At 40.9% G+C, this 18,331-nt stretch overlaps 1 protein-coding gene across 1 annotated transcript in view; it reads right to left on the bottom strand.

Moving 5' to 3' along the window:
* Positions 1 to 18,331, bottom strand: part of Adamts12 (ADAM metallopeptidase with thrombospondin type 1 motif 12) — a 277,501-nt gene that overhangs the window by 126,526 nt on the left and 132,644 nt on the right. Inside the window, exons 4-5 of the mRNA XM_021208250.2 lie at positions 9,227 to 9,423; positions 7,059 to 7,142 (exon numbers count right to left, since the gene is read on the bottom strand). Of these exons, the coding sequence (XP_021063909.1) occupies positions 7,059 to 7,142; positions 9,227 to 9,423 (281 nt within the window). The remainder of the gene's footprint in view (positions 1 to 7,058; positions 7,143 to 9,226; positions 9,424 to 18,331) is intronic.

Here is an 18,331-nt window from a genome sequence, read left to right as displayed (position 1 = left end):
CAGAGGAGTTGTGGAGATAACTGTGATCAAAATCTATTGAGCTGAATTCTCAATTAATAAAAATACCAACTAAAATGAAATTTAGAGTAAAAAATTCATAACTAGTTACTATACCATAAATAATGAATAGTACAGAAACAGCTGGATAGGTATAAGCAAACCCCCAAAAGAAACAAAAGCAAAAAAAACAAAACAAAACAAAAATCCAAGGGCAAAATATCTTTTCTCTTTCAACTTCAAATCTGCTGCAAAAATTCAATCCAAAGAACCATTCATAAATGTAAAATGTGAAGTTATGAAACTTGGAGAACAGGGTTGGCCATGGTAATGTATGCCTTTAATCTTGACACTCACCAGACAAAGACAGGGTATTTCTTTGAGTTTGAGGTCAGCCATGTCTACACAGTAAGATCTCAACAAAGCAGAGAACAAAAGGAGGAAATCTTCAAAGCCTGCAGGAAGCTTTTCCTTTATGTCTATAACCTGGAAGCTTACATTCCACCAACAGTAAGTTGCCTGCCATTAGCACTCTCCCAACGCTTACTGTGCAGTTTTTTAAAATTTCCTTTCTTTAAAAAGTTTTCTCTTCCTAAGATGCTTTTCTCTAGCCTCTTGCCCTTCTTGAACCTGTCCAATCTCCCACCATCTTTTGACACTCAATCAGGGCATTCCCATAAGGCCTTCTGTTCCTCCTCCGCTAATGAGGATAGGGTTCCTTGAGATACATCTCAGTCACACACAGTTCAAATCACCTGCTATGTCAGGTTAAACTTAGCAGAGTCTGTGCCTTTTCCTTCTTAGGATGAAGGACTCATTTCTTTCATTTCTCAGCCATCTTGTGTATCCTAAGACACGTCGTTTATTTAAAAAAAAAATCAGGAATATATGTCATCTATTAAGTAATATAGAAAAGGTAGAGCCTGAACTAAAGGAAGACTGGTTGGTGATGGGGTCTGTGGTAAGGCAGGTAAGAATCACACCCTGTTGAGTAGGAGGAAGGAAGGAGCAGACATTTGAGAACAAAGCAGAAAATCTATAATAACAGCCCCCTCTCCGGTACTAGGAATTACTGGGAGGTGATTCTGCACGGCCACTTCATGCTTCTGCCCACCATCTGAGCAAGGGCACCAGAAGCTCTGTTCTCCTCAAGAAGGTTACACAGAAACTGTTAGGGGTTTTATTGGGAGATCTTGCATGATTATATGTGTACATGTATATGCACAACCACACGTGTATGGGTGCATGTATGTGTCAGGGTAAGTGCACATTACGTGTGTGGAGACCTAAGGTTCTTCTTTGGTCACTCCCCACCTTATTCATTAGGGCAGGGTCTCTCAGGTAATTCTTCCATGGACTTTGTGTCTCTAGTGACTAAGTCTTTAAAATACCATTCCACTTTTCTATGCAAGTCAGAGGTCTCTAAGAGATTTCCCTGGAGCACATTTTTTTTCTAGTCTTTTTAGTCTCTTAATCTCTGAGTTTTCAATTAGTTTCCATCCTAGAAACACCTGGATATTTAATTTCTTGAATGCACTTCACCATAAGATTCTATGGAAAGGTTATTAGTTATGCATTTAAGACCATGTGGTTATGAGCCAGGAACTTGCCATCGAGATTAACACCCTGAGTTCAGTCCCTGGAATCCACATGGTGAGTTGAAAGAATTTACTCATACAAGTTGTCCTCTGACTGTCACATCTACACAACAAATAAATGAAAAAAAAATCTTATAAGAATACCATATGTCTCTAAGCACATATAAGATATGGTAAGATTAAAGAGGTTTAGAATAAACATTGAGGTATTCATGTTAAACGTTTCCATGAAAGAACTTGGTTATTATTTGCACATTGTGATTTAAAGCAAATATTCATGCACAATCTTATTCCTTATTTCTTTTGCAAACAAAAACAGATTTTGCTTTTGCTCATTTCTTTGCACCTCATCTTCTCAAGCTGGCCCCAATCACTCCCTGCTTTCCTCTATCCATACTTTTGAGCACATGAACCCAACAGGAGGGTGAGCTAACCTGGAAGATCACAAAAATGGCTCCAAATGGGAGACAGGAAATGATTTTACAAGAACACAACTTTTTGTTATCAATTGTTCTCTTTTTTTGTGAGCTAACCTCTAAGGGAAAAAAAAAATCTTGTATTAATCTCCCTGGGAATTCCTGGTAGCAGTTTTGGTGTGGTGCCCTCTGACCACACTCTGCTAAGGATGCTGAGAAAAAGATGATGGGCAAAGAAGAGGCAGAAGACCAAAATTTGAAAACTTCATATGCCTAAGAAATCATGTTACTATCAGAAGGAAACTATTGATCAAAAGAAATGGGTCAAAAGTTATTTGCCAATACATTTGACATTTATAGCGAAAAGAAAAAGTATATAGGTTACTGTAACTTTACCCAAACACCAACTCAAATGCCTAAAAGTTAGTAGGCTATTAACGCCACACTGAGTCCAACACAATGTCATTTAGTAGATCAAATGAAAACTCTCCAGGGAAGTATTCATGTGCTACTCCACTTAACGGTCCTCCCCTTTCTCAGCCACAAGTCTTGACACATGCAGGCTTCAGTCCTGGTTTTGATAATGACCTGGGATCCACGTGACTTCATTCAACTTATATTTGTTCCAATTTTGTCATTGATGTGTGCCCCCCATGATACCTCTCTCCTTTCTAGAGCAGGAGATGGAACCCAGACCCTTACACACAACAGGCATGTCCCCCACCACTGAGTGTCTAACATCCTATAATCATAATCTTCTCAATTTTTTTGTCTTCTTTCAAGAACTTGGAAGTCTTTATAAAATAGAAATCATAAAATACTTCTATGAGGAAGACAGAAAGATTGGAAGAACAAGAAGTGGTGGATGACTCCAACGAAACAATATTTTCCAGGCACAACAGGCCTGGTACACATATAAACTCACAGGGATTATGACGGTACGCACAAAGCCTGCACAGGTTAAAATAGGAAGTAGAGGTAAAGTTTCATACCTAAGCAAGAAGCTACTTACAACTAATTTACAACTTACTACTAATACACTGGGAAATGGACAATTAGTCTTCTTTAATGGAGTGTTACTGGGTATATCAACCATGCCTCAGAGTAGGCCCCATGGTCAGGAGGAGTTGGCCAATACAATACAAAACAGACCTCATGTTTTGGTGTGTGTGTGTGTGTGTGTGTGTGTGTGTGTGTGTGTGCTTTTTGTTCTGTTTTATTTTGGTATATTTTTGTATTGTTGATTTTTTTCCTTTTAGTATGTTTTGCTGTTTTTTGCTTTTTTTGCTGTTTAGCTTGAGGTTGTTTTTGAGGGGGGGGAAATATGATCAAAATGTATTATATAACAATAATTAAAATTAACAACAACAAAAGCTTTCATGAAGATACTTGGCAACAAGGAAGGTATGCCGTGTTGTCTAGAACAAACCGTTTTTGTTCACTTAGAATTAGAAAGAGGAGAAACAATGTTATTTTGACCAATGCAAAGATGTAACGACCAATAAGATGCCCCTGAGCAATTTCACTGGTGGCAGGAAGCCTGCACCCAGGTGTTCCAATGGAACTCTTTCCTGCCTGCATCCTGAATCCTTTATCCTTGAAGCTACATTTTAAAAGTCCTGTCTGTAGTTCTGCTGGCAAAGTAGAGGGTGAAATTTTCCCTTCTCACACCTAAACAAGCCTTCCTTTATTGATGTGAAAATCCTTGGCCACTAGACATATCTGTAACCAAGCATGTCCACACATTCAACTACTATGAAGGAGTGAAAATTGGTACGCCAGAATATCAAACTATACTTTTTCCTTTTTTTAACTTATTTTATTAGATATTTTCTTCATTTACATTTCAAATGCTATCCAGAATGTCCCCTATACCCTCCCCCACCCTGCTCCCCTGCCCACCCACTCCCACTTCTTGGCCCTGGCATTCCCCTGTATGGGGCATATAAAGTTTGCAAGACCAAGGGGCATCTCTTCCCAACGATGGCTGACTAGGTCATCTTCTGCTACATATGCAGCTAGAGACATGAGCTCTGGGGGTGCTGATTAGTTCATATTGTTGTTTCACCTATAGTGTTGCAGACCCCTTCCGTTTCCTTGGGTAATTTCTTTAGCTCCTCCATTGAGGTCTCTGTGTTCTATACTATTGATGACTGTGGGCATCCACTTCTATATTTGTCAGGCACTGGCATAGCCTCACAGAGATAGCTATATCAGTGTCCTTTCAGCAAGATCCTGCTGTCATATGCAATAGTGTCTGCTTTTGGTGGCTGATTATGGGATGGACCCCCGGGTGGGTCAGTCTCTGGATGGTCCATCCTTTCGTCTTAGCTCCAAACTTTGTCTCTGCTACTTCTTTCATGGGTATTTTATTTTTAAAAGGTTAATCGTAAAATTCTTTTCTCTTTCTTTGTTTGTCGAGATAAGATCTCACTTCTAGCTTAAGCCCTGATCCCACAGCAATCCCTCTTCCTCAGCTTCACAAGTGTTAGGATTCACAGCATGACCTCTTGTGTCCAGTTAAAACACAATTCTTTTATGAATACATGGTTAACATATGTGAAAGATTTATTTTACTGGCTGGTGAAGAGACGAGCAAGATGGTAAATCTTGTGTAAAGACAGATGCAAGAAAACAAATTAATGCAGCTACAATCTCTGAGATACATCCTAGATTGGAATTATTAAATTAGGTACAAGGTCGGTTAATGTTGCACCAGCCAATAAAAGCATGTGCTTAAGGTTACTTTCTTTATTAGACATGAATTTACTTTGCTCTCCTGGTCAGAAAGCATTATGTAGCAACCTATCAGCTTTCTACAAACCAGTATCTAACTTTACCACCTCTGAGTCCCCATCAATAGCACAAAAAGCCAAACTTGCATCCACAGAGGGTCACATGGACACAGGTAGGCATTTTTGCTGGCTTTCCAAGTTTTGCATGGATATCGTTAACAACAGGATCACAGAAAAAGAAATATTATACCAAGTGGAATTCCATGATGACCAAAATGTGCCCACAAAGTAATGAAGTAAAATGGGGCCAGGAGTTAAGAAAGGGGAAAGAAATCAAGGCTTCAAAGGCAGCAAAAATTGCCTTCTGACTGATGCTGAAGACAGATGCTGTGAGGAAAATAATAGGGCTTGTCTGACATTTGGTGCCTGGTATCTTGGCAAAGTAGGTGTGACTAGGGTCCTTCTGATGCGTGTCATCTGACATTTGGTGCCTGTTCTCTTGCTGAAGTAGATGTGACTAGGGTCCTTCTGACATGATTAAGTTGTACAACTTGAAAGGCATTTCATCTGCTTGCTTGCTTTCTTCATTCATTAAATTTCACTTTGTACCTTTACTCATGTTCCAGGCACTGTGTTAGATACTGGAGGTGTCACAGAATCAAGAAACATAGTTTCTGTATTCACACTGTCTACATGTTATGGTAGTGGAAATACATAAAGGAATAAATACAGATGAGTATATAGTGAATTGCAAGAGTGCTACCATTCTGTGAAGGAGATACAGGGAAAGGAGCTAGTTTTGAGTAGGATAGACATTGAGAATTCTCTGAAGAGTCACTACTTAGGCAAAGGCTTAAGTGTTTAAAGGGTGTTGGCATGTCCCTAACCAATGGGCAAATGTTTGGGATCTATACGTACAAAGACCATCATGTTGAAAAATGCCCACTGTATTCTAGAACTCAATCAGACCCCAGAGTGTAAGGGTTGGGAGCAAGGAAGTGAGTGGCCCAAGGAAGAACTGGAAAACTGAAGAGACAGGCAGTTAAATTGTGATGAGCTCTATAGACCCAAAGTGTCTGAATCTAGATTTCAAAAAAAAAAAAAAAAAAAATGGAGTCTTTGATGGGCTCTTGAAGTTACTACTTTCAGACCATCCATTATAGTTATATATAAAATGATCTTCCCAGTGAATGCATTATGGAAAAAGTTAGAAGGAAGAAAACCATTTGAGAATTCACTGTTGTAGTTCAGGCATAATATAGAAAGACTTGATTCAATGTAATGATTATAGAAATGATGAGCCCTGGGTATGTTTAAACTGCCCTTTGGAGGTGGGACCACTCTGTGCTTTGTTTGGATGATACAGTAAATAAATGCTAGATAGATAGATAGATAGATAGATAGATAGATAGATAGATAGATAGATAGATAGATGGACGATAGATAGATTATACGTGATAGATAAAATGAGGTCAGATATGGCACAATACTCAAGAAGGAGACAGACAAGTTTCTGTGAGCTTGAGGCTAACCTGTTTCCATAGTGAGTAACAGTCCAATTAGAGTTGTTTAATGATATCCTGTCTCAAAAACAAAAACAAATCAAAACAAAACAAGAAGAAGAGTGACTCTCAGTTGCATGCTGCTAGTGTAAGCCAGAGCATCTTTGACTGAGATGGGAAAGACAATGGCACCAGGAATGAAGGGCAGAAGTAATCATGAAATCCACTTTGGAACTGACTGCAATCCAATGTTGAATGAACTATGATCTATCCCAGCATGTTGATGGTACATAAGTATGAGACTACATGAAATATTCGAAGACAAACATACAAGCCAGAAACCTCAAACCTGAGAGATGCATGTTTTAAGCCACTGATAAATTAATGCCATGAGAGACACGCATCATTGTACATATTTCCTAACTTCCATTGCAACCCTCCAGGTATGTTATGAGCTACATCACTTCCATTGCAGAACAGTCTTAGTGCCCATTATATGTCTGCTTGTATCTCATTAGGTGCAGTTGTAGTTAAGTCATTTCAACACACACACACACACACACACACACACCACACCGCACACATCCTAATGCCCACATAACCACACATACAAGTTTTTGAAAATGTTCCCCCATCTCCCACTCAATATTGCTGAAGTCCAAACAAAATAACACAGAAATAATACTTTTCTTCCACTTACATTTCAAAAAGCCTGTGTAGAGAACGCTTTCTTGCTTATCAAGGACTTTCTTAAAAGAAAGGGAGGAAATGGGAAGGCACAGAAAGGAGTGGAAGGAAACCATTCCTTACCTCCTCTTCTTCAAGTAGAATGAGCCGAACCACAACAATGTGGACTAGATTTCCAATGCTTGGGTTATGAAACAACCCAGTGACCTGGATTGAGAAACATAAAGCATTAGCTTCACATGCAGACATTGCATACCTGTCAAAGGCATGAGTGGCTCCAGAACACCATGTGCATAAGTACCATGCCATAGAACATGGATGCTTGGAGCAATTCTGCGAAGACTAAATCTCAGTTCACACTGTGATATTTAAAGGTGCCTCCTTCAGGTGATGGGTTGGATATGTGTTTGAGAAGTTCATGTATTTTGTTCCCAATATAGTGATATTATTATTAAAAAATAAAAAAATATAAACGGATTAAAAGACTGTAGTTTTCAAGTAATAAAGTAAGAGTTTCTGCAATCAAAATGAGGGTGGTATGAATATAAACATAAAATATAATTTTCATTTATAAGACATTGTAGAAAATTCAAAAGTTGTGACTAGAAGAAAACTGCTTATATTCATATATCATCAAATAAAGGTAAAAGACATCTATAATTCTTCCATCTAAGATATCCTATTTTAAATTGTGTTTATACCTCTTTTTTTTAGTGACAATCACTCACATACATGCAGAGTAGACAGTGAGATAGGGTGTATATATACATACATGACATAAATAGAAACACATCAAGTACTTTTTCAACTTTTCTGTGATTATTTTCATAACAAGTTTTTAATTATCCTCACCTGTGACATTAGTTTTCCTCAAAACTGATGGGTTTTCCTTCTTTTATTTTTCTTTTCTGTTTTAACATTTAAAATCTAATCTCATCATTTCCTTCCCCCCTTCCCTCGTGCCCCTTCCATATCTGACCTCCTAACCGCGACGTCCTCTTTAACCATTTTTGTTTCTGTAACCATTGCGGCTATTTGTGTATACAAGCGAGCCATCATATACAACCTGATGGGTCCATTTAGTGCTGCCTGCACATACATGTTTGTAGAGCTGATGACTTGGTATTGGATAGCCAATGTAAGCTCTTACTCCTGGGAAGATGGATTCTCCCTCCATAAGCAACTACTATTTGCCTATAGCTATTCATGGCTAGCACTTTAAACCTCCCCAACCTCATGCGGCTAGCGAGGCCAAGGATTGTAGATGAGACCCTTTCACTGTTCCGTCCCTAAACCAGTGTGATTCCAGACTCCTTATTCTAACTACTTCTCTTCATACTCACGGAGAAAGGCAGCTCTCAATCCTCCTCCAAGACGTTTCTTTTTGCAGAGAACCACTGGCCATGGTTGCCCAACCCCAGTTGATAAATCTACAACATAGTTCCTGTACCCAAGGGACTATCCCTGAGGAACTGAAGATTCCAAACCAGAGAACCAGGAAGTCTGCCGTGAGATCGTGTCTTCTGACTTTAATGGGGAAGTTATATCCAACAACATGGCTCCCTAAACAAAGCCTTTCTTTTCTTTGACCTTTCCCTAGCCCTGGGTCTTCCTTTCTTTATCAGTTAGTCAAGGAATTGCTTTTTTGCCATCTCAACAGAATAAGTGACCTTGTTTGGAAAGAAGAGCGCAGCAACAATGAGAACAGGAAGGTGAAGCATGGGATCACAGCATACGTTCATTCCCACGGGACCTCTGGCTAGCCTGAGGGAAGCATGCTCAATTTTGCTGCCCAAGTTTTCCTCATAGACTAAGAATAGCAGAAACTGAGGAAGCAAACCATTCTAAAGGTAGCCGCTTGGCAACTAACTAAGAGATAAATGAAAACGATGAATCATAAATTTTCCAAGACTGCCTGTTTTTAAGGAACAGAGTAATTCATCCCAAATTTCCATTATTATGTATTTGGGAAAGTAATAGACTTTGTGCATGTCCATGCATGCCTGTGGTGTGTGTGTGTGTGTGTGTGTGTGTGTGTGTGTGTGTGTGTGTGTTAAAGAATGATAAAACGTTTTTTCCTAAATGTTGCTTGCTTTTGTCATTTTGAGACAGAATATCACTCCCCAGTGTAAGCTACCCTCAGACTTGTAATCCACCCACCCTGGTCTGCCAGATTTGGGGATCACAGGTTGGTACCATCATGCCTGGCAGAAATACTTTTTGATGAAGAGGAAGAACATTTTAAGGACATCTCTTCGGTCATCGCTGTCCCCTCACGCAGTCTGTCATACCATATTCATGATGGTGAGGATGTACGACTCCACGCTCTCACTTCCATGGTACTCTACCATCTTGGTGTCAGCCACCACGAGGGTCTCCACCCATCTCTCCTTGCTTATGGAGCGTCGGGAGAGGCTTCTGCGGGGTAAGTTTTTCCTCTCCCACTTCTCCCGCTGCAGCTCTTGCTTCGCAGAGTTATCAAGACTGTCTGAACAGTAAGCAGAAGACACAGTGAGAAAGCTAATTGTATAAACCTAATTACCTTGTATATAAAAACCTTTACTTATATTTGTAAAAATCCAAGACCGTGTGTTTAATTTATACTTAAAGCAAGTGGAACGTTCTCATGTACCTGTGTGAAACAGAAGATAAGATTAGTTTAAACGAACTTGAACAAAATTATTCAAACTGGAATCTTATATGGATGTTCAAGAAGTACTTCTTTTAAAATGTTGTGACTCATTTAGTGAATAAGTCTTTCACTGTGAAAGCATATGACAGTTGGTCACAGTGGGTACATCTATAATTCTGATTACCAGAAGTTAAGGTAGGAGAATGGCATTTTCAAGGCTACCTCAGGCTATCAAAGAGAGTTCCTGTTTCAAAATAAAGTGTTAAAAGGCTAGGGGTATAATTCAGTGGTCAAATACTTTCTTAGCATGTGTGATGCCCTGGGTTGTGTGTGTGTGCATTCTCTCTGTCTCTTCTCTCTCTCTCTCTCTCTCTCTCTCTCTCTCTCTCTCTCTCTCTCTCTCTCTCTCTCTCTCTCTCTCTCTCATGGGAGCTTTCTCTTTCTTGTCATTTTCCTCTAAATTATTCAGTGTTTACCACAGGCAAGGCAGTAAGTATACTAGGACTTAAATGTCAAATTTTAGCCTCATGAATATTTGACATATGTATTCCTCTTTCCATTTTAAAAGTGAGAAGGTCTGATGCACAGAATAGCTGGTTAATGCATTTCCAAAAATTACAGTGGCGATCAGACAGTAAATGACCCAGGATTTTATGTCACACATTAATGCATTTTCATGTTTAATACAATATTCCTGTGGATATGAATTCACATAAAACAGGAGAAGATGTAAACCAGAAAAGTGTGGAAGGCTCAGGGCATTCGGATTCGAGAAACTGAAAAAGATTCAAAGAACCACAGTGACGTCATCAAGGTGACTCAGGGATTCACGCGCGAAACATTTGGTATGTGAGGATCATGGTCTAGAAAGCTTAATCTAAACGAAGCTGTAGCATTAATAAGGGAAATTAGAAGAAGGCTATATGAGTCAGCCTTGAATGGTAGGATGATGCAAGGATCGCTCGGTAACTTGAGAGAGAAGTCTACAGAAAGTCAAAATGGGATAAAACTACTGCTTCACCCTCTGGGCAGTGAACGTTCAACCCAAGTGATGGTCAAGTCTAAAAAGCTACAGTGGACTGTGCACTTAGGCAATTGAGGAAAGATGACTTGATAGACACATGTGCAAAAGTGGTTGGGGTGAGCGAGAGGTAATGACCCAGTTCTCTTAGTTTGAGTTTCTACTGCTATGATGAATCTCCATGACCACAGCAACATGGGAAAGGAAGGGTCTATTTGGCTTACAAATCCACATTGCAGTCCATCACTGAAGAAGCCAGGACAGGAGCTCAAACCGGGCAGGAACCTGGTGGCAAGAGCTGATGCAGAGGCCATGGAGGGGTGCTGCTTCCTGGGCTGGTCAACATGGCTTACTCTGTCTGCTTCCTTATAGAACCCAGAATCACCAGCCCAGGGACAGCATCAGCCACAGTGGGCTGGACCATCCCCCATCAATCACTAACTAGGAAAATGCCATACATACTTAGATACAGTTTAATCTAATGGAGGGATTTTCTTAATTGAGGTTCCCTCCTCTCGGATGACTTTTCGTTTGTGTCAAGTTGACACAAAGCTATCCAGCACACCAGTCTTTGAAGATTCCTCTTAGGAAGACATTCTTACCCATCTCTTGCCTGTCCCTTATGGCCACCCCATAGCTCTTGGGGTGTACGTAACATGACATCAGAGCAGAAAGAACACTTGAGTCAAGAGGCAAACTTCATATTCCCACACTCATCTCTGGTGATCCACACAGGATTGACCAGAGCATTCCCAGTGTGTGAGGAGCATTCACAGGCTCACGGTATCTTGCCCAGCTGGGAGAGTCTCTCCTACCATGGGCTAAGACCTGCTTCTCTGCAGTTTCCACTCATTAGTGTTTGGAAGTGTCTAACATAAGCTGCCACCTGAGGCTGTGCCTCATACTTTTGAGGTAGCTAAACCCAGCTTCTCTGCTTTCTCCCCAGTGCTCATTATGTTGGCATTAACTCTTTGGCTTCACTGTGCATGTGAAGGTGACACACATTTAAACAATAGACAGGAAGCACCGCCAGATCTCAGTAAGCCCAAATTCTGAGATTTAGGGTATTCCTTAAAACTAATAAAGCTATACTCTTATAAAAACGATCCAAGGTTATGTAAACATCGAGGGAGAGGTTTAGATGCAGGGAAATGGTTAAATCCTTATCTATTCAAGATAAGAATTTGGGTCCCCAAAGAAGTCCCAAGATGACCAGTGATTCTTAACCTTTCATACCCGCCCTTATCCCCTGCTGGCCTCTCCTCTCTTCTTGGGAGCTCATGAAAGTGTTTCAACATGCTATTTTCAAATGTGTGTAAGCCAGGCACTCAGCCACACAGCCTCTCCTACCTCTTTTCTATTTTGGAAGAGGCTGTTGCAGGGTTGGTTACAGAAAGGAATCCTACCACAAGGGTTGATTCCCCTCTCCATCCTGAGGCCGCATGCCCCTAAACTGCAAGTGTGCACAGGGCTTTTCCACTGAGCTCAAGTCTTGGCATAGCTGACAGAGGAGATTCTTTTCGTTACTATTTTTCCTAGAATTAATTAATTATACACAATATGAAGTCAATTCGGAACGTTTCATACATGTATAAAATTAATTTGATTGCATTTACCCTCAAAACTCCTTTCCCCCCTCACTCCTATTGTTCCACTTCTACTTCCTAACTGGTCTTTTATCTCATCTTCTCTTCTCCCCTGCCTCCTTTCTCCTCCCCTCCCCTCCTTTTCTTTTCTTTTTTTCTTTTCTTTCTTCTTTTTTATTAGTTTATTTATTTATATTCCAGTTGTTGCCCTCCCCTCTAAGTCCCCCCTTCCCACAGTTACTAATCCCATTTTCCAATGCCCTATCGGACTTCCCCCTTCCCTAAGGCCTCAAGTCTCTCCAGGATTCAGTGCATCTTAAAAGAAAAAAAAAATCAGTGCTCATCTCCATTATGCTCATTCATCTAGGGACTAAGGCTTGACACATGGTCCTCTGGGGGTTATGCCACATCCAAACTCTGGTGGCCCACTCCTTGTTTCTTCACCTTCCTCAGTGAATCTGCTTAGTAAGAATTTTTAGTCCTAGTAGTATTCTCCACAAGAAGGAGAGGAAAATCCTAGAAGAAAACTTGAGGTCCTTGAAGAGATAGGTAATAGGTGTCTCCCTCCAGTCCACACAGGAGGCATTTTCTCCATTTCCATACAGCTTCCTCATAGAGAGCAGGCATAAGAGACACCAGCAGTGATTTAATACCCACACTTCACAAGCTGCTATGTCTGGAAAGCCACATTCCCCCAGTGACATGCCATACAGCACAAGTTTTGCTAGCACTAAAACCAAGGCTCAGTGGCAAGAGGACTTCACAAACTATATGCTTGGTTCCTGACTCAAGACTCGCAGCAAGGTTGTCTTTCACATATGGACAGCTCCAGACTTCACAGGAAAGGCAATTGTTCAGGATTAAATGATTTTTGCAATCATGTTCAGCAGTAAAAACTCACTGATGAGGACAAAACGACCAGAGGAAGCCCCACATGCTGTCATGGGTGAGACACAAGTCTCCGAGTTACTCAACAGTTCCCCAGTCACTGAGCTGAAGGCAGAGTGTCCACAGGCTTCTGACATTGATTGAGCATGTGGGATTCATTACCCACTTGCTTGACTATCTAGCTTTTTGTCTTTATTCTGCCCCCAGCTGCCTCCTTCACATCTGGTCTCCATTGTGAGGACTGCGTCAGCACATTTCTATAAGAGGGGGAGAAAGGCGAAAACACGTGTGGGACGAGATATCAAATCAGTTGAGTTGCTTTTCGTATCCAGAGCTGGCGATGAGTGAGATGGGCAATTTATAAAACAATAAAGTATCCGATTGTTCTATATTCTCATCTCCTTCTGATTATTGACTATTTGAAGAGATCTTAAAATGTCTCTTTTGTTTGTATTCTATTTAAAGTTGCTATGTTATGAAGTTTGCCAGTGTCCATCATTTCCTTCTGCCTCTGAGATGTGTTCTCAACGAAGTATGAACAGCATCCAAACTTCTGAGCTCTGGAGGACTTCATTTTGTTTTTTCCTAATGCTTATATAGTCTCTCCACTCCTAAGCCTGAGGGATATTTGTTTGGGACATGTATGAACTGTCAATGTGTAAGTTTATGAAGCTTCATCTATTTATCTTCAGACAGCTATAGTTACTTCAATGGTGACCTGTTCTGAAGGACAGATAGTCAATTACATAAGCCACAGTGAGTGAGGCAAACTTTCTATGCAATCAAAATGAGCATCCTAGCTAAGGCACCTGGAAGTATGCCCAAAGCCAGCTTGAAGAGATCAATACCCCTGGCTGCACAGTTGATGGATAGCTCCAGTTCTAACTCTACTACAAAAAGCCATAGTTCCACTTCCTTCTAAGAAGTTGGTCTGCAAGTGTGTGCTATAGCATACTGCTGGATAGTATACATGGGTAGAAGAAACATACACTTTTTCAACTCAGACAATGCTAGATCTGGTAGCAGCCTCACCGTTGGTATCATAGTAGTCTAACACTGTGCTCTTCCTGTGAAGATCTCCTTGATACTATCTACCATCCCCATTATCATAGCAGCTTTGAGGATCTTGTTTTGCATAATTTATGTTTGAAGGAAGGGCTAAAATAAACACTTAAAGCAGTAAGTAAGTTTCATGTCCTATTACACAGAGAAAGCAATGAGAAAACTTGTGAAGGCAGAGGGTCTCTTAGGTGTTGGAATTCACCAGTATTCCAGGTCACACCTATAGGGATTAGGGTCAATAAACAGTATGTATAGAAAGATGACAGCCAGCTCCTACCAGCTCTAAATGCCTTTCTTTGATTCTTTTACCCTAAGAATATAAAGCTCTCTTTTACCCAAACCTGAGGCCAGGACAGCTTCTCTGAGTAGTGCTTGCTTTACAAGGCCAAGATGTTGTCTCTGGAAATTTACCATTAAAGGGGCATTTGCTACTCACTGAGTTTCTCTTGGCCGAATGAACTTCAAGGTCATTGTTCAGGATGGTGTGGATCAAGAGGGCTGAGATTCAGTTGGTTCTCACTCTAGTTCCTTCCCTGGGTAACTGTGAACCAATTCTTTGAACTCTGCACACCACAATTTGAGGGTAGATTAACTCCATTCCTATCAACAGGCCACCAACAAAATGAACCTTGCCATGGGTCAGCTAAAGTGTCAGCCCTGATGCCCATTTCCCATGTTATGCGTACTACCTCTTATCCAGAGATCCCAGAGGCCAGGTGCCATCATCTCCACGTTAGAGTGTTTGACCTTACCTATCTGTCTCCCTCTCTCTCTCTCTCTTCCTTTTCTCCCTTTCTTCCCCCCAACCCCCATCACTAGTGTACTAACTGCATTAGAAGAGGTTGGTTTTCATTCTTTTTGCATTTACTTACATATTTTATTTATATGCATGTATGGCATGGCATTCATTTGGAGGTCAGAGGACAAACTGTAAAAGTTGGTTCTCTCTTTCTACCATGTGGACTGGAAATCAAACTCAGGTTGATAGTCTTGTCAAAAAGCACCTTGACCTGGTGAGTCACCTCATCATCCTCAAGCACTATCTTTTTAAAAAGGTCTTTAACTAGAAATTTTAAGTTTCCCACAGAGTGACTGTTCGATACTTCAAAATACCTAGTTGGGAATATTTTGTGTCATTTTTCACGATATAATTCAACTTCACTAGATTTGTAAAATTGTAGGTTTACTTTACCAGACATTTATGTGGCGTAAGGAATGATCTAGAGTACAACTCAGTTTGCTGGGTGTCTTCTAAGTAGTCTAGAGGTACTGAACAGTTTGTTAAGAATACCACAAGCCTGACAAGAAATCTCAGGGCAAGGGAAACACAGGAAATATAAATTATAATACCCAGGGACTTTATGTTCTCAGCACTCATGAGCCATTTTTCTTGGAATATATAAAAACCTCTCTATCCCCCAGGTAAAAAGATATTCTACAGTTTGTTTCCATGCAGTAATGGTCAAGATGATGTTACAATCAAATAACGTATGGCCCTTCCTGTGAATCAAAGGCTGGCTTTTATCTACTACTAAGCGTGGTAAATAGAATTGACTTTGCCGCTGCTAATTTCTTTACCCCAAAGCTCTGTGCTTTACTTGAAGTTTCTCAGTTTGGATCAGCCTATTGATTGAACTGAGCAGCCTCCTGAGAGGAAAGACTTTACAAGACCTGGATGGTGTCTCAGTGATTTGTGTAAATCAAGACACAGCATAGTAAATCAAGACCAGGAAACTAAATCTATAACAGGTATCTGATGAGTGAGTCCATGAGGTTCTTTACTTGTCCTTCATAGGAGTCACATTTGAGTGATGCAAGACTCATCAGTCACACAGTTCAACAGCCAGTTGAACAGCTGTCTTAAGGCAGTGACCACGACAAGCATGGCAGGACATTGGACCCAGCATAGTTCTGATGGCTGGTTTTAAAAAGCCCTGAGTCTCCCTCACAAAAGCCAGCTCGACTTAGACTGGAAGCTGACCATGTCATACATCAATTTCCTCTAAGATAAAACACTCCATTTTGAAGGGAAGATGCTTAAGACTCACGGTATTCTACAGAGAGAGGAAGCATCCCACCCTGTAGGGAAGCACCATTCACTTCAGGAACTAAGCAAATCAGAAGCTTCAGGATGTTCCTGAATCTCACCAGCTATGCTGGGTCTTTCTGTACCCAATGTTATGTACGCAGTAAGGACCTCAGGAAGATACTCTTGTGAGCTACCAAGAAGAAGCCGATCAGCCAAGCTCCCAGGAAGAAGCTCAGAACCACTCGGCTGCCTGAAAGAGAGTCTCCAAGTGGCCTAGCTGCCTGAAAGTTGTGCAGGGAACTCCAGGTTTCCAGCCTTCATGAGTTGTCATCCATGCTAGGGTGGGCTTTCAGGGATACAGCTGCCTTAGAATCACTTTTTTTTTTTCTGTAAGTAGCCTTAACAAACGCATTGGCTCACCAAGCAGTACTTTGATGGCATCTTTCCTTTGTTCTGTGTCCATTCTCTATTGGGAGGAAGAAATGATTATTCAGGACACCCCAGAAATAATGTCACAGTACATGACAGCACTGGATATGTCCAGGGACTTCCTTTTCCTTGTCTCTCTACCTCCCTCTGGGGAGGAGTTACTGCCAGAATGAGAGAGTGTATTTCCCTGTCAGTGGACAGAAAAATGCACTGGTTGGATAAATGTCTTGGTATGGGAGACAATCACTCAGAGGGAACTAGCCATATTATATTGACCAGAACAACCATCTAAGATATGCCAAGTCCACAGGCTAATAGTCAGGGGTTGCCTATGATGGCCATCTGAATTTCACTGAGCTGACTCCATCCTCAACTGTCCTGAAAGATCCATCTCTCACTCAGGAACATCTATCTAACATCTAGGTTTAATGTTAAATGTTTTCTTAGTGAATCATCCACTTCTCATTGCTAAAACTAGGCTTTCCTTGACATATCCCCCCACCCCCACCCCCACCCCACCCCCTCCCCCACCCCCACCTCTGAGCCCCAGGACTAAAGAAGGCTGACAATGGAAATCCTCACCTGTCAAAGACAGGCAAATCTGTGTCCAAAAGGAAATGCTGTTCCAGAAGAGACTTTCCTGGAGAAGGGTACTTTTGGAAGTGATTAGCCTTAGATGAGAAAATTAGTATCAAAACAACATAGTCTCTAAACTTAGGAATAAAAGCTTGGCAATGAAAGTAAAAACAAAGAACCAACCCAGTGGAAAATAATCAAAAGATATGAAGAGAACATGTAACACAGCAAAAATAAAATCATGCAAAAAGAAAATTTGACATCCAGCTATCAGGAATGTGTGTGTGTGTGTGTGTGTGTGTGTGTGTGTGTGTGTGTTGCATTAATATCAAAGGAAAGGAGACTATCACCTTGAGAGTGTGCAAAGGAACATGTGAGAAGTGGGAAGATAGGAAGAGAGGGGGAAAATTATATAGTTCTGTAGTCTATTTGGCCTAATGCTGCTTGTAGTCTAATGCTAATATGGGTTCCTCAAGACCTGGTTGCCCCAGAGATGAGAGACACCACAGATAGCCCCAAGTGATGCTAAGTGACCTTGCCCCAGGTTATTTCTGACTGGTGAATAAAGATAGCAACAGCTAATAGCTGAGCAGAAGTGACATAGGCTGGGTTTAGAATTCCTGGGCTGGAGGAGAACCATGAGGGAGAGAAAAAGGTGAATGAATGGAGGAGAAGCTGGCATGGGTTAGATGAGTTCAAGAGAACATGGCCCTGAGGGATGGCCAATGGAGTTAAAAGCAGCCCAGATGAAACATAGTAAGTATTAACTCGGGATTATTGATAGGAAAGTAGATTCTAAAAGCATAGAGGTAGATATCTGCCCAGCTCTGGTGCTGTTTAAATGGCTTATTGTAAATAATAAAAGTTGTATGTCTTTATTCAGGAATTGACTGAGCAGGGCTGGGTGGAAACCCTGGATTGGGATTAAAAAGTTCTACAACATAGTACTATTTCAACTAAAACATAGAAAACCACACACAGAGACACACACAAGGAGATATTGAGATATTGCTACAGATCTACTAGAAAGGTGGCACACACCTTTAATCCCAGCACTCAGGAGGCAGAGGCAGGAAAATTTCTGAGTTCGAGGCCAGCCTGGTCTACAAAGTGAGTTCCAGGACAGCCAGGGCTATACAGAGAAACCCTGTCTCGAAAAACAAAAAAAAACAA

The sequence above is a fragment of the Mus pahari genome, chromosome 11 (assembly GCF_900095145.1).
Source record: "Mus pahari chromosome 11, PAHARI_EIJ_v1.1, whole genome shotgun sequence".
NCBI classification, from domain to species: Eukaryota; Metazoa; Chordata; class Mammalia; order Rodentia; family Muridae; genus Mus; species Mus pahari.
The sequence above is the reverse complement of the archived record's forward strand: the minus strand, read 5'-3'. Positions and strand labels throughout refer to the sequence as shown.